The 21030-nt window shown below is 41.1% G+C and overlaps 5 protein-coding genes across 6 annotated transcripts; 2 read left to right on the forward strand and 3 right to left on the reverse strand.

Annotated features, from left to right (window-relative positions):
- Positions 1 to 1671: 1671 nt before the first annotated feature.
- Positions 1672 to 2921, reverse strand: LOC115150699 (transcription factor HES-5). Its single transcript, XM_029694231.1, has 2 exons — positions 2650 to 2921; positions 1672 to 2531 (listed from the first exon to the last, which is right to left on the reverse strand). The coding sequence occupies exons 1-2, from the start codon at positions 2701 to 2703 to the stop codon at positions 2097 to 2099; spliced, it is 489 nt and encodes a 162-aa protein (XP_029550091.1). The 5' UTR covers positions 2704 to 2921; the 3' UTR covers positions 1672 to 2096.
- A 3835-nt stretch (positions 2922 to 6756) lies between these two features.
- Positions 6757 to 7952, forward strand: LOC115150700 (transcription factor HES-5). The gene is made up of 2 exons (XM_029694232.1): positions 6757 to 6880; positions 6993 to 7952. The coding sequence occupies exons 1-2, from the start codon at positions 6818 to 6820 to the stop codon at positions 7392 to 7394; spliced, it is 465 nt and encodes a 154-aa protein (XP_029550092.1). The 5' UTR covers positions 6757 to 6817; the 3' UTR covers positions 7395 to 7952.
- A 2996-nt stretch (positions 7953 to 10948) lies between these two features.
- On the reverse strand, positions 10949 to 12230 carry LOC115150702 (transcription factor HES-5-like). Its single transcript, XM_029694235.1, has 2 exons — positions 11927 to 12230; positions 10949 to 11814 (listed from the first exon to the last, which is right to left on the reverse strand). Exons 1-2 carry the CDS (start codon positions 11987 to 11989, stop codon positions 11413 to 11415), a joined length of 465 nt encoding a protein of 154 aa, XP_029550095.1. The 5' UTR covers positions 11990 to 12230; the 3' UTR covers positions 10949 to 11412.
- A 740-nt stretch (positions 12231 to 12970) lies between these two features.
- On the forward strand, positions 12971 to 14517 carry LOC115150701 (transcription factor HES-5-like). 2 transcript variants are annotated; one of them, XM_029694233.1, is made up of 2 exons: positions 12971 to 13106; positions 13704 to 14517. In XM_029694233.1, exons 1-2 carry the CDS (start codon positions 13005 to 13007, stop codon positions 14124 to 14126), a joined length of 525 nt encoding a protein of 174 aa, XP_029550093.1. In that variant the 5' UTR covers positions 12971 to 13004; the 3' UTR covers positions 14127 to 14517. The 2 variants fall into 2 exon arrangements, with proteins under 2 accessions (XP_029550093.1, XP_029550094.1); XM_029694234.1 differs by lacking the exon at positions 12971 to 13106 and adding an exon at positions 13420 to 13586.
- A 1460-nt stretch (positions 14518 to 15977) lies between these two features.
- Positions 15978 to 16668, reverse strand: LOC115150703 (transcription factor HES-5-like). The gene is made up of 2 exons (XM_029694236.1): positions 16367 to 16668; positions 15978 to 16256 (listed from the first exon to the last, which is right to left on the reverse strand). Exons 1-2 carry the CDS (start codon positions 16491 to 16493, stop codon positions 16054 to 16056), a joined length of 330 nt encoding a protein of 109 aa, XP_029550096.1. The 5' UTR covers positions 16494 to 16668; the 3' UTR covers positions 15978 to 16053.
- Between the last annotated feature and the right edge of the window lie 4362 nt (positions 16669 to 21030).

A 21030-nucleotide genomic window follows, 5' to 3' on the forward strand; every position in this document is an offset into this window, starting at 1 on the left:
GCACCTTAATTGTGGAGGACAGGCTCATGATAATGGCTGGACCAGAATTAGTGGAATGCCATTCCATTTGTTCCGATCCAGCCATTATTATGAGCCTTTCTACCCTCAGCAGCCTCCACTACCTGACAGACACCAAATGTCTGGATATATAGGCCCAAAGAACCTGCTCTCTCTTTTTTTATACTCAACTTTCTCATCACAACTTTTTCCACTGTTATGAATCCTAATGGAATCAGACAACCAGAGCCAATGTGCAGGCAGGCATAGGCAGTGGTGCTCATTAACTAAAGGGAAATTGAAATAAACTTATATCTAGACAAACTAAATATTCAAACTGGTCACTGGCAAATTATTAACTCATTTGTTGAACAATTATAAACCATCTGTAGGCAGAATACAAATTACGTGTTACTATTCCTATTGAAAGAAGTCTGAAGAATAATTGTCATTTTGTCATGTCAAAATATTTAGCACAGGTCCTGGGTACTTTATAGTGTCATTACAAAGCTATGCTAAGTATTCTAGGGACTGATCTCATGGTGATACTGCAGTGGAATGCTTTTTTATGCAGATTTATGGAATAACATTATGTCTGTTGTGCAGCACAATTGGGAGAGCTCCATGTGGGATGCTTCAAATAAATCCCCATCACCTTTGAATTATATGATGCCCATTGTTCCCTTTAATACATAGATGTACATTCACTGGTCATATTCAATTGTTAATGGCATTGTTGTAGCCTACATTTCAGGCTAATGCCATATTCAGATGTAGATTTAATCTAATTTCTTTTTTTTTACCATACAGCTTTATACCAGCAATAAAACGCAATGTGTTGGATTGAGAATGTTCTAATTGACAGCTCTTGAATGGTGTGAGTGTGGGAGAGAAGCTCCGGTTAGCTAGCGTTTTCCGGAGGCGCCAGTGCTAGCTTTTGTGTAACAGCAGCTGGACCATTCAGTTTGAACATGTTTACTCAACAGAATCGAGCCTTTCATGTCTTCATTCTCCCTCCCAAAATCAAGCTCCTATAACTTCTACAGTGAAAACACTCCACTGGGCACAGACGTCAATTCAAAGTCTAGTCTTGATATACATTTGATTGAGTTGTCAACTAACCTGAATTCAACGTGAAATCAACAAAACATTTCACCATGTCATTGGGTTTAGGTTAAAAGTTTGGTTAAAAAATGACGGAAAAAAAGACGAAATGCCCTTATTGATGACTTTTGCAAATCCAATTCGTTTTCCACTTTGTCTTCACATACATTTTTGTGGTTAAAATTTCTTGTAAAGAGCGTTGATTCAACCAGTTTTTGACCAATGGGACATTTAGAGCAAGATGTTTTTATGGTGGGAAGCAAAATAAATACTAACGTTACTCTGTGTGAGAAGACTGTACATCAATATTTTTTTGTCGGGAAATATGGAGACCACCTGTAGTCTTGTAGGCTTCGTTAAGGCTAAGTTGTTCGCTGAAATATTTTGGTATAAATACTTGTGTAGTCCTGTTGGTATCATTCTGAATGACGTGAAATTATGTATTTTTATGCATGAAGTTCAGTCATTCCTGCCCTTTAAGTGCCACCTTATTTTAAATAGAGGTGTAGGCCTACTGTGTCTATAAGTGTTGTGTAAAAAAAACAGAAATAGTATCCTAATTAATAGAGATTCGTCCATAAATTGTAATTTCCTTTTATTTATTGGGGAATATTGCCATATCAATGTGATAATCAATGTTCCAATCACAGTTTGTTTCAGGACACATTACAATTCAGAAACATATGGCTGATTTCTTTTCACAGAAATACACCAAGATATTACTTAAATACATTTTACAATATGTAAAAATATTTGACTTCACAATTGTGAAGTTAAAAATATATGCGCAATAGCACAATACAGGATATGGAATTTACATTCTAAACAGAATAATAAGAATAATTTCAACGTTTACGAACAAAAGATAAATTGTAAAGGGAATAATTATTTCCTACAAGAAGAGATCATACTTGGTCGTGCAGCTAGACCAACATATTATCTGGTTTTGACATCGAAAGTCTCATTATTTAACGTCTCAAAATAGGCTATGCGCATCACCAGGGTCTCCACAAAGGCCCTCTTCCACCTGCGGTGACACATTTCGGGGTTCTGCTGTTGTGAGGGACCGTCATGCGGTTTGGACTCAGCACGACTCTGTCACCAAGTTTCTGTACCCGATGGAAGTGATTGACAAGCTTATGTTGCGAGTCAGTCGGCTGGTTGTGCGCTGAGAGGAACCGCAGCGTCTCCTCCAGGCACTGGGTGAATCCCTCCGCGTAGCTCTGGACAGTTGACGCTGCGTTGAATGAAGAAGCAGGGCGCGTGCTGTTGTCTTTCAGGTAAAACACAGCTGTCTCGAGAATGTCAGCCTTCTCCAGTTTAGAGTTGGGTTGGTGTGCTTGAAGTTCGGTTTTGAGGAGTGACTTGAGCTGTTCGATGCTGCTGTTGATGCGGTCTCGGCGCATCTTCTCGACCACTGGTTTTCTCAGCTGGATAAAATAAATCATCTGATTAGTTAATCGCAGTTTAAAAAGACATGTTCAAATTAAAAGTGAACTAATTTAAATTATGACAACAGAGGACAGTAGTCAATTGTACTTAGCCTACTTTGATTTTATCTTTCGTGGTCCTCACAATGTTGCACATATTGACAGGAGCCATTGCTATCGGTCAGTTGGTGTTTGTTCTTAGTAAAGATAGTTGCGGATGTCAGAAGTGTGGTTTGACCATCTCTACAGGGCTTCTGTATTTATACACCCCTCACACTGTAAACCCGTGTGGGTCTCAGTTTGACAGGTTTCCCACACTTGCTGGCCAATCAGGAACGCGGACAGTACAAAGAAAGAGGGTTCCATTATTTCATGCTAAATTGACTGTCTATTGCTTTGGGACAATGAGCGTGTCCCAAGGGAACAGGTGGACTGTGCAATAGAGTAAATGCTCTGAAATGTTTGACTCTGTTCATATGTTGCTCCATTCAAACCAAAAGGCGGGAAACAAATCCGGAGTAAGTAAATGGGTTTCCAGAAGATTATTCAGGATCAAGAGGCGTTGCTTCTGTATGCTTTTCCCCGCAATTTTTAAAATACATTAGTTCGTTTGATGAATTCATTCAACCTTACACAATGTTTGATTTGGCTATTTTATGTGCAAGTTATAATTATGATTGTTATTCTTATGCGCAAGTTATAATTATGATTGTTATAGCCACTCTTACTCATATTGTATTATAATAAGAACCATAACAATAGTGCTATAATAAATAGCATATAATTAGACATTAGCCTATATAATACGTTTTTCAGAAACTATTATTATTATTATACTATGTCTGTTGTCATTGAAAGGATATTTTCGATATAGGCTATACAGCGACAGTCTATTTATATACAGGTAGCTTATGCGAACCTTTGTAAACGACTCTTTCCTGTTCGCTTCATCACCAATCGGTCAACAATGTATCAACGTGATATTTTTCCATATGACCCCTTGGGAATGAGATGCCTCATTGAGGACCGTGACTAATGCGGTATTGAGCACAGCACACTTACATTGTTGCTCTGTTGAAAGTGTGCTGTGGGAAAGTTGGGACACCACAGCCTACAGGATTAGTCTTTGAATAGAGGAGCAGCTGGCTTCTGTGGCGGGAAACCTCTGTCAGCTGGGTGAGTTCTACAATACATGTTTCCTCTCTAGTTCTAGTTAGAGGGCATCAGTCCAGTTGTGCAACAGTTGTGAAATGTTAGAATTTCAATAAAATTGTAGTTGGTATTGTTTACATATTCAAAATTCCACAGATAATGAAAAGTTGCCCATTTCAATGGGAAAAGTTGCAGCAATCATTGCTGGCAACATTATGGGCCTATTGGATAATGAAAACAACCTGTTGAATCGAAAGTATGTCTACTCGAAAATAGTTGGGTTCTGCTGGATCATCTTATATAATCCATACAAATTTAATGGACAGCACTCCAAAGGTTCAATTTCAAGGTCTTTCATGTTTTTTTTTTACATTTTGTGTGATGTTTATAACCACATGAGATGATGTCATATAAATGGTGGTATCTTTTAAATGACCTATTAGCTATAATTAGTTCACCTAGTTTCACTCATGGCCATGGGCACTATCTTGTGTTACTTAGACCTATACTTATAGAACTGTTTAATTTGTTGGTCTATGTTATCTGTAACATCAATTAACATCTTACAGTAAAAACAGCTATTTTTGTTCATTCATGCTGTTTCTGTGTATTTTTTAACTCCAGATTGTGAGATTGTCTTAACCAACCTTGCATCTCCCACATGTATCCCTCTCTCTCTTCCGCCAAACTGTGCCATGTAAAAGGGCACAATGCATTCCTGACTGTTGTGCTGAACCAGGCTTCGCCTGAGAGGGGCAGGTGCTTGGTATCACGCGCCTCATCAAGTAGGGTATCCTTGAGGCATGAGCCACACAGGGACCTGGGAAATGCCTGACCTCTCTTTAGACCTGATAAATCCTCCTCAATGTGGACCCCGGTCTATGGCATCCCATGGACATGTGACCTGAAGGGGGAAATTGTCAAATGTATGACTTCTGTCTTAGTCGACGCCCTGTCAGTACTGTCATGGGTCAGTGTGTTGGTGGTCAGTTTTAATAGGTATTCACACATACAAAAACAATAAATATCTTATTCTTGCTCTGCAATGTACCACTTCATGTTTTTTCCATTAACTTCTTTCGGAGAAGGTTCAATCTTTTTTAGGTATCATTGGATTGTGTATTTACTGTATGTCCATGTCTGTATTCCATTAGCAGACAATAACACAAATATAACATGTATTTGACTTTATATCATAATAGCAGCCTCAAGTCTTATTATATGCATTCCAGTATGATCTACCTGTGACTTCCTCTAGGTGTGGAGTGTGTGAGAGGCCTGGGCTTGCCCAGCAGAGTTCCAGATGGCCTATTGAGTTCCAGGCATAATGAGGGGTGATGGATCATTGGCGGCTGTGGCAGGGTGGGGCGCAACCGTGAATAGGGGCTAAGTGTGGGAAAGAGGAGCAGGTTGGAGCTCTCACACATTCCTCACTGGAGAGAGGGAGAGGGCCTTTGGCTGCACACAGACACTGGGACATCTGGGCTCAAAACTATGGAGACTGTTTTGGTGTGTGTGCGTGTGTCCATGCACGTGGGCGAGTGTGTGTGTGTGTGTGTGTGTGTGTGTGTGTGTGTGTGTGTGTGTGTGTGTGTGTGTGTGTGTGTGTGTGTGTGTGTGTGTGTGTGTGTGTGGAGGGGCTCATAATGAGGCCATCGCTTTACTTCCTGAATAGATGGAATGTCCACATTGGAATGTGTTCATACTCAAATAATGTTTTCATCTGCATAGTCATGACTCACTTATTAGAAATATCTTTAAAGAGAGAAGAAAAGACATACCAGAAATGATTTCCCTCCAAAAATACCCTTGCCATCTGCCTCTTTACACATCAAGCATTGACAAATAACTCACAGATTTTGTCCATTTAGTTTAGAGCAACCATTTGAATCAATGTTAAACATTTTAATGCAACTGTCTAGTAAGTTACTGAAGTATGTAGACATTTACCAATTCTATTGACTTATTCACGAGTGATAGGAGATACATTATTTAGTAATAGCCTCTAATGATAAGAGAGTGAAGTTCACTGTATTGTACTGTCCGAAGGCTTCAGTGGGAGCAGATGTTTGAGTGCAGGTTCCATTAATGAGAGGCCAGAGGAGATTAGAGGAGGAGAGGTGCAATCAGTGTTAGGTAGGTGTGCACGCACACAGGCCAGCCATGTGAACGAGGGCGAGGTGGGGGGAACACACGTGCCCCCTGGCTAAGCAGTGCCTCTGATCTGGGCAGCAGGTTGAAAGGGTGTCTCTAGAGGGGGGCAAGGGGGTGGTGGATGGAGGGGAGATGGGGTGTGGCCTATTGACAGGAGGAGGTGTGAGTAGGATCCTCTCCTGCTTTCCCACACTCTCTTTCACATTTACTACATATTCTGTGGGCGGCTGAGTGAAGGTGTCTCACAATGGAAGTGTGCCTTCCCAGAAGGTGCTGGATAATTGTGTTTAATTGGCATCTACAATGTGAATGTTTCTCTCTCTATCACTTTCTCTCTCTCTCTTTCTCTCGCTCTCTCTTTCTCTCTCTCTCCCAGTGTACCTTTCTCCTGCTTTCTGTACATGTGAAAGACAGAGAAGATGTAAATGGTATATAAGTTACGGATGTAAGGGAAGAGAAATTATAGAATTTATACAGCACACTTACAGTACTATCACAGTATTGCAGTACATTCAATTTGATTTATTTGAATTCATGTTGATTTTTAATTAACATTGTGTCTTCTGATTATATTCATTGTCTCCTTAATAGGTTAGCATTCATTTCTGCAATGTGAAGTGTGCAGTATCTATATGCTTTTAGGGTTCCTTATCAAGTCTGACTCAGTCCCGATCTGCAGAGGCCTGATAGGGAATGTTCCCAGGTAATAAAAGTGTAACGACCTGCTCGTGTTCAGTTTGTGCCTCTGATATCTGCAGCACCGTTCCCTCTGTTGAGACCAGTAAACCATGAGATAATGGATGCCTCTCCCATTGTTGTGTCCGCCTCGCCCACTGGCCTCTGAGTGTGGGAAAGCTAATCCAGCCTGGTACACATGGCTTTGTAATGCTAATGGGCTCCTATAAATAGGGGAGTGGGCTCCTCTCTCAGCTCACAACTCTCTCGCCTTCCTCAGAGAAGTACACTCTCTCTCTAACAGAATGGCTCCTACCTACACCAGAGACTCTGACAACACCATGCTCTCTACTAAAGACAAACATAAAGTAAGTATTGTTTATATCACATTTGGAGTTACTCTGTTATATGGAATCCTTTTCTTCATGATTTGAACTTAAAGGACAGATAACTAACTGAATGCCCTCTTTTCTTCATCAGCTAAGGAAACCAGTTGTGGAGAAGATGCGTAGAGACCGCATCAACACCTGCATAGAGCAGCTCAAGACCCTGCTGGAGAGGGAGTTCCACAAACAGGACCCCAATGCCAAGCTGGAGAAGGCTGACATCCTGGAGATGACGGTGGGGTTCCTGAAGCAGCAGCTGCAGCCTCAGAGCCCAGTCCCTCAGAGGGCCCACAGTGAGGGCTACTCCCAGTGCTGGAGGGAGACACTGCACTTCCTGTCTTCCAGCTCCATGAAGGACATGATGCTCCAGAACCTCCAGAGAGCTGGCCAGGACATCTGCCTCTCCTCTCCACTCTCCTCCCAACACCAAAACCACAGCCAGGGCCCAGTGAAGCAGGCCACAAGTGGCCACGAACCAGTCTGGAGACCTTGGTAGAACCACCGCATAGAGACTCTCTATCTCACAAACTGGATGGGAGTTTACCATCTTTCATCCTGTAGGAAATACATTTCCAAACGTTATACTGAAATTATATTATTTTCTTGTTATATTTGAACGGAATTCTACTGATGTGATTATTTGTTCTCAGAGAAGAAGCTGAAAACATATTTGTATTAATTCATAATGAAAAATATGTTTGATATTTTACGTGTATGTTTATGTGTGTATGCATTTTGTGCTCACTTGATGCACCAATGTGTTCTTTAGTCCTTTCATTTTCTATGAAGATGATTTGTAAAGGTTATATCTTAACATGTATTGTTGCTTAGCTAACTCAAATCTGGCTTTAACTCTATTGTATGTACTGTTCTATTGAAGGACATTTACAAATGCTTTGATATGCCTTTTGTAAAGGCTTTTTGGGACCTTGTTGTTCCCCCATAGGCACTGTTGTGCTGTGAAATGTATTGTTGACACTGTGTGTCTTTCATTCTCACTTGATAAAGTGAACAGACACATAAAATGGATTCCAATAAATGTTTTGGAAAGTAACCATACTGTGTGTGTGTTTCTAAAGGAGCTGTAGTTAACCAGGGGATGATGGGGAAGTGGAGATAAACAGGGAACAACAGATAACACAAACAGGCAGATGCACTGATAGATACTATAGGTAGAAGAGCAGGCATCTGGCCACATCATATAAAGTAAATCACAGTCTAATGCCTGTAAACCTAAGTTGTAGGGTCACAATTACTGTAATGGAATTCTCTATCTAGCTGTTACATTGAAGTAATTGGATATTGCTGCATTGCATAGTTTATCTTGTGAGATGCACTTCTTTTCAAATATAAATTTTGAAAATAGCTGCCTGCCCGAATATAGTTGCTTAATTTGGTGAGCTCACATCTCAATGCCAACCTGGAAATGTTGCGTGGTATATCTTGACATTTACATGAACATGTTATTGTTAAATTGAGATCACATTGAAAGTGATGTACAGTCAATGGAATAATACAAATAATAAAAACTGTGTTTATTAGTACATGTTGTGCTGAGACATATGTGTTGGTATTGGTGGTGGAACTGCATGTCTTGAACAGGCCATATTGATACTTTGTAGAGGTCAATAATCAATTATCAGGTATTGGCTTAGTGTGTATACCACATGGTCTGCATCTGGTAGCATGGGTCTGGAGCTCACCCAGCTTTCCCACACTCCTCAACAGCCCTGATTAGGACAATAGATAACATCAATGCTTTGTGTGTGACTGTCAATGTGACTGAGTGTGTGTGCGTGTGTGCGTGCGTGCGTGCATGACACAGAGTGAGAGAGAGACCATGCATGGGCTGTGGGTGGAGCAGCAGTCAGTGAGTTTAGAGGAGAATGTGTGTCATGGTTGGTATCGTGTGTGTGTGTGCGTGTGTGTGTGTGCGTGTGTGTGTGTGTGTGTGTGTGTGTGTGCGTGTGTGTGTGCGTGTGTGTGTGTGTGTGTGTGTGTGTGTGTGTGTGTGTGTGTGTGTGTGTGTGTGTGTGTGTGTGTGTGTGTGTGTGAGAGACGGTGTGTGAGTTTGCTTAAGGTGTGTTGACTCTAATCTTTCACCTGGGAGCAGACTTACCCTCCAGACTGACACCTGCTTGCATCAGGCAGATAAGATAGGTTTCCCACGGCGCTACACAGCGAGGCCTTGCAACAGGCACAGGCCCATCCTATCATATAGATACTAACACTCACATCTTCAAAACAAAGCTTAACCCTCACAGCACTGTTGTGTCACTAAGTCAATAAATTCTCTAATATAATATAAGTGCATTCAAACTTTATTTTGTACACACCATTAGATTAAAGAACAGATAAATAAATGCAATGGCACACAGGGTGGAATATACTTTAACGAGAAAAGTAATTTAAATGTAAATCAAAACTAGTTTGAATACTATCCAAATTTAAATACATGCCAGTTTCATACATTATTTATGAAATGTGTACAGCCAATATTTTTTTTTTCTTGCTAAGAAATACAGAGGGACTGTTAACGATAATCACTTGTATTTAATAATGAAGAAGGACATGATGATTAAATGAATAAGCATTTTTTTTCTCCAGGCTGTTAGTGGGTAGGGGGATCAGGATTCTCAGCATCATGCCTAGAGGATAATTTAGCGCGGCACACTTCCTTTGTCCCTGCGATGAAAGGGGAGAATGAAACAGGAGTGTGGGAAAGCCGAGGAGAGACACGCCACACAGTCACACAGCCCGACAGGCAGTCAGGCAGCGGCCCGGCTCACCAGCTGTTTGATGAAACCAGAGCTGACAGAGCCGACGGCCCAACGTTAGCCTGGGGCTTAACATACAAAGCCCAAGACAGGCACGTTGGACACACACACAATGGCACATACACGTGTGTGCGCGCGGACGCTCATGTTCTCATTTTAATCGTACCTGTACTATATACATACATTATTACATGAGTATGCATTTAATGTTCTCTTATTGGGGTGCCAGTACATACAACATCAACATATTATCAACACATGCAAATGAATAAATAATAAAACATATCTTAATTAGAGCTACAAACTATAGACTGCAACTTCAATAAAACTATTATTGACATTTGACCTATGAAGAGAATAGATTCTGAGATTTAGAGTACATGAATTGTGTGTGACAGAGTGTGACAGACAGACAGAGAGAGAAAGAGAGAGACAGACAGCAATACAATTAGACCCAAACAAATCATGAGAAAACTAAAAGATAATTACTTGACACATTGGAAAGAATTAACCAAATAACAGAGACCACTGGAATACTATTTGGGTCTAAACAGAGAGTAAATGCACTGTGGGAGAAAACCTGATCACTGTGACTGACCCAAAATTAAGGAAAGCTTTGATTATTTTCAGACTCAGTGAGCATAGCCTTGCTATTGAGAGAAGCCGCTGTAGGCAGACCTGGCTCTCAAGAGAAGACAGGCTATGTGCACACTGCCCACAAAATAAGGTGGAAACTGAGCTGCACTTCCTAACCTCATGCCAAATGTATTACCATACTAGAGACACATACTTCCCTCAGATTACACAGACCTACAATGAATTTGAAAACAAATACAATTTTGATAAACTCCCATATCTATAAGGTGAAATACCACTGTGTGCCTTCACAGCAGCAATATGTGTGACCTGTTGCCACAAGAAAAGGCAACCATGTATCCCATGCAAATTAAGCCCTTTGAATTGAATTGGGAAGAGAGAGAGAGACTTGAGCCTTCAGTGGCGATAAAATAATCAATATCACCAATATGCATTGTCAGTATCATTGTTTACTTTGGTATGATGTCCACTTGTGCACCCAGTTTAGGTTACATGTCAACAATATGAAAATACAATGTCTTCACACATTCAGAACAAAATGTTTCAGTATTTTTTTATTTTACTAGGCAAGTCAGTTAAGAACAAATTCTTGTTTACAATGACTGCCTAGGAACAGTGGGTTAACTGCTTTGTTCAGGGGCAGAATGACAGATTTTCACCACAGCTCGGGATTCGATCTAGCAACCTTTCAGTTACCGGCCCAATGCTCTAATCACTAGGCTACCTGCCGCCCTAGTATGCATGATGACTCATCATGTGCAATCTGTTCCTTTATAAAAGGATTTCACTTAAACGTGATAATTCATCTCCAATAAATATTTTGCATTTAGAATACAATTGATTCTATATTCATCATCAATATCTGAGTCGACTCCATAAGAGTCATATGCCACATGGCAGGAAGTTTAGATAGCAGAAAAAGTATTGCCTACGTCTACTCACAAAGCAGATTCATAGTAGTCTATTTTACAGACAGCTCCATACAGGGGACAACAAACTATAACGCTTGTCATATCACGTTTGCTATCCTTCTTAAAGGACCTAAGCAGATAGTACAATCAGAAACAGAGATTTCCTACAGGATGAAAGATGGTAAACTCCCATCCAGTTTGTGAGATAGAGAATCTCTATGCGGTGGTTCTACCAAGGTCTCCAGACTGGTTCGTGGCCACTTGTGGCCTGCTTCACTGGGCCCTGGCTGTGGTTTTGGTGTTGGGAGGAGAGTGGAGAGGAGAGGCAGATGTCCTGGCCAGCTCTCTGGAGGTTCTGGAGCATCATGTCCTTCATGGAGCTGGAAGACAGGAAGTGCAGTGTCTCCCTCCAGCACTGGGAGTAGCCCTCACTGTGGGCCCTCTGAGGGACTGGGCTCTGAGGCTGCAGCTGCTGCTTCAGGAACCCCACCGTCATCTCCAGGATGTCAGCCTTCTCCAGCTTGGCATTGGGGTCCTGTTTGTGGAACTCCCTCTCCAGCAGGGTCTTGAGCTGCTCTATGCAGGTGTTGATGCGGTCTCTACGCATCTTCTCCACAACTGGTTTCCTTAGCTGATGAAGAAAAGAGGGCATTCAGTTAGTTATCTGTCCTTTAAGTTCAAATCATGAAGAAAAGGATTCCATATAACAGAGTAACTCCAAATGTGATATAAACAATACTTACTTTATGTTTGTCTTTAGTAGAGAGCATGGTGTTGTCAGAGTCTCTGGTGTAGGTAGGAGCCATTCTGTTAGAGTGAGAGTGTACTTCTCTGAGGAAGGCGAGAGGGTTGTGAGCTGAGAGAGGAGTCCACTCCCCTATTTATAGGAGGCCATTAGCATTACAAAGCCATGTGTACCAGGCTGGATTAGCTTTCCCACACTCAGAGGCCAGTGGGCGAGGCGGACACAACAATGGGAGAGGCATCCATTATCTCATGGTTTACTGGTCTCAACAGAGGGAACGGTGCTGCAGATATCAGAGGCACAAACTGAACACGAGCAGGTCGTTACACTTTTATTACCTGGGAACATTCCCTATCAGGCAGATGGGGACTCAGTCAGACCGTAGACTTGATAAGAGACCTTAAAAGCATACAAAATGAGACACTGCACACTTCACATGGCAGATAGGCAGAGAATAATCACACTAAAGAGATTATTAACATAAAAAAGTAATTGTATGTAAAAAAAAGACATAAGGACATGTGCAAATAATGTTAGATAAAGAAAGCCAGATAGATGTCTTGTATTATCTTTCATGATCTTTGTAATGCTTCATCCCAGTTATCCTGACCCCCACACTTACAGCAACAGTTAGTATCATTAATATGTAGGACAAATGGATTATTCATCTAAACCATATTGGTCAGATCTCCCAATGGGGAAAGCACACTTCCAATCTGTCCCTCCAGATAACTCAACTGTGTGTGTGTGTGTGTGTGTGTGTGTGTGTGTGTGTGTGTGTGTGTGTGTGTGTGTGTGTGTGTGTGTGTGTGTGTGTGTGTGTGACAGAGCGATAGGGGGAGGTAAGAGAGATGGAGAGAGATTATTCGTTCGTTTTAACTTTACATTAAATTAGTTCGAGGGCTAAAGTACGCAACTGCATCTACCGACAGACGTTGCAGTAAACACAGAATGTAGACTATTACCGGAAAGTGGAAAGTGAAAGGCAACCACACATTCGATTTCCTGCGGAGCAACGCGTGGATCTAGCTTTATGAGTTATTTGACAAGCACCATGGGTGCAAAATGCATCTTTGATGTTTGTGGTAACGTGTGCCCGGCTACTCACGTTTCCCCTCTATCTCACCATGTGGTGGACATCAAAGATCCGTCAAAGGAGACAGACTATTTTGCTCAAGGTAAATGGTGGGCTCGTGGGCAGTGTAGTTAGGCGCCAAGGTAGGTGTGATTAACCGGCACACTTTTGGGTGGCAGCATGTCCCAGTCACACACTTATGTTCCTTCCAACAGTGTTAGTGGGACATGGCAAATGGGGGATGTCATCAAATATATGTCGCTGAAATGTTATTGCAGTCGTCGGCAATATGGTGGGCTGTGGAGTGTGGGAAAGTTTCAGGTGTTAAAAATCCACGCAATTAGGTAGGGATGGGCATAGTATAAATACAGACTCCACAGACTCATCACAAACTTCTTTGGATTGGGTTGCTGGGCTGCTGTAGCCTACATATGGGTGAGAGCTCGTTGAAGAATATCCACTCTAAATGTCCTAAATTGGAACGCCTGTTTCCAACGGCCTGTTTCTAACGGCCATGGCTCCTTTTGCTGAAAGCAGTAGGCTTACATCTGTTGAGAACTCGTCCTGTTCATCCAGTAATAAGGTAAGTAGCCGAAAGCTCGGCATTTGACAAGCACAACACCATTTTTTTTAATTTTATTTTTTCAGTTGAATTATCACGAACAATAGCCTAATATTTTTTTCTTTATCCTTCCTTTAGTTACGGAAGCTCGTTGTGGAGAAAATTCGGAGAGACCGCATCAACAGCAGCATTGAGCAACTGAGAACACTTCTCCACAGAGGACAGATGTGTGGCCAGCAGCAGCAGCGCTTATCCAAACTGGAGAAAGCGGATATTTTGGAGTTGGCGGTGAGTTTCCTACAGAAGGAGACCAATGCGGACGTTTCGCCCACCTACTCCCAGGGCTGCTCCCAGTGTCTGCAGGAGACCCTCCGCCACCTGTCCCTTCACGCGCCCCTGCAGGCTGCAGAACAACAGGAGATCAAATGCTTTTACGTGCTCCAGAAAACAGCCTTGTCCAGGAGCATGTCAAGTGAACAGCACGCGCGGTCTGCAGCCAAGCGGTCAACATCAAGGTCATCATCACCGCGGTCCCAAGGCTCTCTGTGGAGGCCATGGTAATAGTCTACTGACAACGATCACTGCATCACAAGACTAGGGAAGCGTACCTGAACATTTTGGATCATATTTGCTCCTCTCAACCCAACAACCAATGCTGTCGTTGATTTGTCTTATTTTCAGTATAGGCTTTTTATTGTCAGTTGTTCAACATTTGCACATATCTTGTTTTGATGTACCCAGGAAATTATCTATAGTGTATGACGAACACTGCTTCAAAGCAATTTTATTATTATAGGGAGTAAGCTTCTCGAATTATTTTGCCTTTTGTAAAGGCGTTATATTCTGTTTTGTTGTATGATGTTACTTCTCTTTTCAAGTTCAGCAATGATTATTTTCACATCATGTTGTAATTGATACCACTTATTAAACATTACTGATTATTTTCTACTAATTCTATCGGTTTTGTCTTGTATCTATTTCCCTCTTATCACACTGACTCAAGGTGCACTGAGCCAATTGTGGAATGACTTTCAACATAATTATCTAAGTAGGCTAACATGTATCAGTCTTAGCTAGCAATGGCATTAGTGACTTAGTTTAGAAAGACTTTGCTTTGTGTGGCGGGCAATTCTAGTTCAGCACCATGGACAATTCAAGAGCTAATCGCACACCAGGGGGCGCCACCAGATAAGTATTTTCAAAATGTTCTACACTTTTAGCTGTGGGTATTCACTTTTTTGGCTTAATCCGCACAATCTAAATGTGAAATTTAGCCAATTAATGTTCTGAGTGAGGAGATTATTAAATAATAAAGACAGGGAAAAAAGTGAAGAATCAATTAATTTGATTGCTTTTTTAGTTTATTAAAATTGACTCAACGTGAATAGACAAATAATAGTGATTTAACATCACAATCAGAACTTGGATAATTCTCCAAGACTTATGATACTCTAACAGAGTATAGGAAACACATTTACTGTCTTTATAAAATACAACATCATTGTTTAAAATTAACAAGGGGTCTATGTGAGAGAATACACATTTATATGCAATATCTTCATTGCTGAAATTATCTGAATAACATTCACATGAAGCAAATTCTATAATTTTGATCTGACACAGATATATTACCCAGTTTGGGTGAAGTCTAATCACGGAGGAAGTTGAACAGACTGGTACATACTCAATAACTTTTCAATATTACCTTATCACTACAAAATGTAGTGGTAACATATAGACAATCACAAACAGATATAAAACCTATTTTGGGTTAAACATCCTCATGGAGGAACATTCAAGTTATTGTTGATCATGAATTAAAACATGATCAACATAGTCAACACGTTTCATAAAACATAAATGGTTATTATTTCAATTAACACTTCTAAAATTGAGTTCATCGATTGGATCATTATCATAGAAAAAAAATAAAAGAGGTTCTCAGTCACAACAAGACTTTTAAACCTCCTGCATAAGCAGAAGATGAGGAATATATATACCTATTCTCATTACTGTCCACAACATTAATCTTAGACCAACATGGTCCATTGTGTTTGTCTCAGAGTGGAGTTCCAGTCTGTAGGACTTTACCAGGGACCCCAGAGGACACAGTTGACTGGACTCTTCTCTTTGCTGATGCTGTGCTGGGGTGGGGGACTCAGCTGAGGGAGATCACTCTCCCTTCTGTTCTTCTCAGAGGATGGCTCAAGTATCTGCATGTGGCTCAGCAGTCTTCTCTGGGATGTGTCTTCACCTTATCTTTGGACAGGAAGTGCACAATCTCTTGGACACACTTGGAGCGGTGGAGGCTGCTGAGGGGAGGACGGCTCATAATAATGGCTGGAATGGCGCTAATGGAATGGCATCAAACACATTGAAACCATGTGTTTGATACCATTCTACCTATTCCGCTCCAGCCATTACCACAAGCCCGTCCTCCCCAATTAAGGTGCCACCAACTTCCTGTGACCTGGAGTAACCCTGGTGCTTAACATGAGGAGGAGCTCACTGGCTGGTACTGTTGTTGTTGTCTCAGGAAGCAAACTGTCATCTCCAGGATGTCAGCTTTCTCCATCTTGGAGTCAGACTGCTGGTTGAGGATCTCTGGACCCAGGAGAGACTTGAGCTGCTCAATGCTGCTGTTGATACGATCTCTGTGTAACTTCTCCACTGTCTTTCTGTCTTTCTTAGCTGCAAGAAGAGGATAATAATTAATAACCTTATTCTGAAATATGAAATTATTGAAACAAATAAACCATTACAATTGATTTAATTTCCTTGAACTTAAATCTTCAATTTACCTTGTTTGTCAGAGTCAGGTGCTCCTTGGAGTAGATCATTGCTGAAGTGATTGTAGGTGCCATGGCTGGATCTCTGTGCTGTAGAGGTCTCTGTGTAGAAAGTGAATCTGATTTCTAATGCCTTCATCTCTCCTATATATAGTCCCAAATCTGCATATGAATGTGTGTGTCTTGGGCTTGTTGGAGTTTCTCACAGTCTGTAGCCAATGGGTGAGCTTGGGAGGACAATAAGGGATGTGGAGCTGCCACATGCTCAGTGTTCTTATTGCTGGGGGACAATGGTCACGTCTCAGTGGAACAGGTGGAGGGGTGGTGGGCGATGGAGAGTAACTCACAGAGCGCTGTGTGAATCTGGGAAAGTGGTGACCCCCAGATGTTGGGATCAATGCCTGATGTTGGGATCAATGACACTGACAGAACACACGCTCATCATCACAATTTACACAGATCCTCTACATTAAACTCTTGGTGCTACACAGGTCCTTTTGATTGTTGCGTTTGTTGTTGAATACCATTATTTTTGATACAGTACAGGTTCAGTCACATTTAAGCACTAGAAGATGGGTTTGACCTCTTTGATTGTGCTGTTATGAATGTGTTGTGCTCTCTTACAGATTCATTTCTAGGTAGGGCTGCTAATAAGATCCTGTTTGGATCACAGTTGACTGGCTGATGATGGTTATTTATTGTACTCTCTTAGGCTCCTTCTCTAAATTGGCTTCATTCCTTTTAGAAATTTGGGTCAAATACAAAACCTCCCAATTATTGCACTCTGTATGATCAATACGACATGAAATGAGTAACAAACTATAAAAAACGTGCACATTTAAGTGGAGTCTAATTGATGAGTATTGAAGTGATTGATTATTGATGTTCTTCTTGAAGAGAAAGAGTTTTGTATCGACACACCTTCACTACTTCTGTATTCAGAGAATGGAGGGAATTCTCCTTTAGTGTTGTGTGTTCAGAGGTAGCAGATGTGCCCTCTGTCTTGGGGCTATTGGTTAGTGTGAGTAGAGAGCGGATCTGAGTTTCCCACACTGAGTCCTGTGTACTGTGATGAATGTACTACTAAAGCTGCTCAGTGGACTAGTAGTGACGGCCATTGGCTCTGTGTTGTCTATAGAAAGAGCCTGACATCATCGACCATCTGGATTCTGGAGGGAAAAACCAGGACTGGCTGATTCAGGTCCTGAACTCACAAGATGCTGATACACTGTTATAGAAACATCATTAAAATAATTATACAGAACATTGGAATATAATGCATAATACAAATGGCATTGAAAGTTATCATAATTTATTTGTGGCTTATCTCTCATATTGAAACATAACCAGACACATATCCATAAAATAATTGGGAAAGAAACATTTTCTACTCATGTATAGTTGCAGAGAATATGCTTACATAATATTTTTGATTTATTAATTGCATAACAAGAGTAATAAATAACCCCAAATACCCCCTCCCACCCATTCTATCCACTGAACAATACAAGTGTGCCTATTCCCCATTGAGACTCACAGGTGGAACTGATGAGGCTAAACGGAGACTCTGCTCTCCAGAGCACCCTCTGCCCATTAAGATAACTTTTCCCAACCAATAGAAGTGTATCTTGTTATATGCTAATTCATCTCTACACAGGCAGTTCCCATAAAGCCACTGCAGGTAAAGCCCATTCCTAAACTATTTTTCTTTTAAAAACTGATAAAGATACACTGTTACAGATAATCAATGCAAACCTGTGTGCTTGTGTACACAAACAAATAGCGTGTTTTAACAATACCCAACATACAAAAAGTATATAGTGCATTAGGAAAGTATTCAGACCTCTTGACTTTTTTCACATTTTGTTTCGTTACAGCCTTATTCTAAAATGTATTAAATTGTTTATTTTCCTCATCAATATACACACAATACCCCATCATAACAAAGCAAAAACAAGTTTTTATAATTTGTGCAAATGTATGAAAAAAATGAACGTAAATATCACATTTACATAAGTGTTCAGACCATTTACTCAGTACTTTTTTGAAGCAACTTTGGCAGCGATTACAGCAATAAGTATTCTTGGGTGTGACGTTGCAAGCTTGGCACACAAGTATTTGGGGAGTTTCTCCTGTTCTTCTCTGCAGATCCTCTCAAGCTCTGTCAAGTTGGATGGGGAGCGTCGCTGTCACGCCCTGACCTTAGAGAGCCTTTTTTATTCTCTATTTGGTTAGGTCAGGGTGTGAGTTGTGTGGGCATATCTATGTTTCTATTTCTTTTTTGGCCTAGTATGGTTCCCAATCAGAGGCAGCTGTTTATCGTTGTCTCTGATTGGGGATCATACTTAGGCAGCCGTTTTCCCACCTGTGTTTGTGGGTAATTATTATTTTCTGTGAGTGTTTGTGTGCGCCACAGTTGCGCCAAGTTTGATTTCTGTTTACCTGGTTTTTGTGAAAGGTTTCACTTCCATTAAAGATGTGGAATTACATGCACGCTGCGCCTTGGCTCATTTATGACAGGGAGTTTGAAGACAGTGATCGTGACAGTCGCTGCACAACTATTTTTTGGTCTCTCCAGAGATGTTTGATCGGGTTCAAGTCCGGGCTACGGCTGGGTGACTTGTGCCGAAGCCACTCTTGCGTTGTCTTGGCTGTGTGCTAATGGTTGTTGTCATGTTGGAAGGTGAACCTTCGCCCCAGTCTGAGCGGTCTGGAGCAGGTTTTCATCAAGGATCTCTCTGTACTTTGCTCCATTCATCTTTCCCTCGATCCTGACTAGTCTCCCAGTCCCTGCCGCTGAAAAAGATCCCCACAGCATGATGCTGCCACCACCATGCTTCACCGTAGGGATGGTGCCCGGTTTCCTCCAGATGAGATGCTTGGCATTCAGGTCAAAGAGTTCAGTCTTGGTTTCATCAGACCAGAGAATCTTGTTTCTCATGGTCTGAGAGTCTTTAGGTGCCTCTTGGCAAACTCCAAGCGGGCTGTCATGTGCCTTTTACTGAGGAGTGGCTTCTGTCTGGTCACTTTACCATAAAAACCTGATTGGTGGAGTGCTGCAGAGATTGTTGTCCTTCTGGAAGATTCTTCCATCTCCACAGAGGAACTCTGGAGCTCTGACAGAGTGACCATTGGGTTCTTGGTCACTACCCTGACCAATGCCCTTCTTCCCCGATTGCTCAGTTTGGCTGGGTGGCCAGCTCTAGGAAGAGTCTTGGTGGTTCCAAACTTCTTCCATTTAAGAATAATGGAGGCCACTGTGTTCCTGGGGACCTTCAATGCTGCAGCCATTTTTCGGTACTCTTCCTCAGATCTGTGCCTCAAAACAATTCTGTCCCGAAGCTCTACGGACAATTCCTTCGACCTCATGGCTTGGTTTTTGCTCTGACATGCACTGTCAACTGTGGGAACTTATAAGGACAAGGGTGTGCCTTACCAAATCATGTCCAATCTATTGAATTTACCACAGGTGGACTCCAATCAAGTTGTGGAAACAGCTCAAGGATGATCAATGGAAACAGGATATACCTGAGCTCAATTTCAAGTCTCAAAGCAACGAGTCTGAATACTTTTTTAAATAAGGTATTTCTGTTTTTAAGGTTTTATAAATTAGCAACATTTTCTGAAAACCTATTTTCGCTTTGTCATTATAGGGTATTGTGTGTCGATTGATGAGGGGAAAAAAGAATTTAAAACATTTTAGAATAAGGCTGTAAAGTAACAAAATGTGGAAAAAGGGAAGGGGTCTGAATACTTTCCGAATGCACTGTAAATACTGGACTAATTGCATTGATCTTGAAGAAGAAGAAGTACTGCCCAAATGTGGCGCAAAAAAAGCAAATTATCAAAATATGTCTTCAACCTTTATTTTGAAAATGTATATATTTGATCAGTTTTCCTGCAAGACACAAAATACAGAACATTTATAGGCCCATTAGCAATAGCTCCCTAGATTTCCCCAGTGAGACCTAGACCCCCGCTCTAATCTTTGACAGTCCAGGTTAGAGGTCTGAATCTATTGCCCCAAAGGGGCTCTGTGAGTGAGTTTTCCTGGGTTTCCCACACTCTCTCCGTTCACTGCTTTCAATGGAGGAAGAATAGAAGTGTGTCTTATTACACATCACATTATGCAGCCCAGCAGCCGAACATTTTTAAACCACTAAAATGACAGCAGAAGTTTTCTTCCAACACTTGGAATCACTGATGAGCAAACTAAATTATATTGCAATACATTCTGATATACAAAAAATACATGTATGTAAAACAGGTGTTTCAGTAAAAACAACACAGCCATTCTTCTGGGAACTCATATTATCAATTATCTCTTTCAAACTACATTACACTTTAGTGATATTATATGCCAAATAAACAGCCTGAATCTTTCATTCGTATTTTCGGACTATATCAAACCAAGTGAAGTTATAATGTATGACTAGAAAAATATTTATCGTACTCTGTAGATTTTGAACAAAGCACAAAGAGGTGAACGGTATATTTAGTGTGTTATTCTTTCAAGATAATTCTGTAGAATCTTAACTCATAGTAGGCTTTGTTTGATTCAGCCCCATATGGTCTAGCTAGTAGCTCTATGTGGAATTTGATAAATCAGTAATATAACTGTGATGGAAGGTTGTCAAGAGAAGAATAGACTAACAAACAACACGATTTCATTTCAT

This window comes from Salmo trutta, chromosome 16 (genome assembly GCF_901001165.1).
Source record: "Salmo trutta chromosome 16, fSalTru1.1, whole genome shotgun sequence".
Taxonomy (NCBI): domain Eukaryota; kingdom Metazoa; phylum Chordata; class Actinopteri; order Salmoniformes; family Salmonidae; genus Salmo; species Salmo trutta.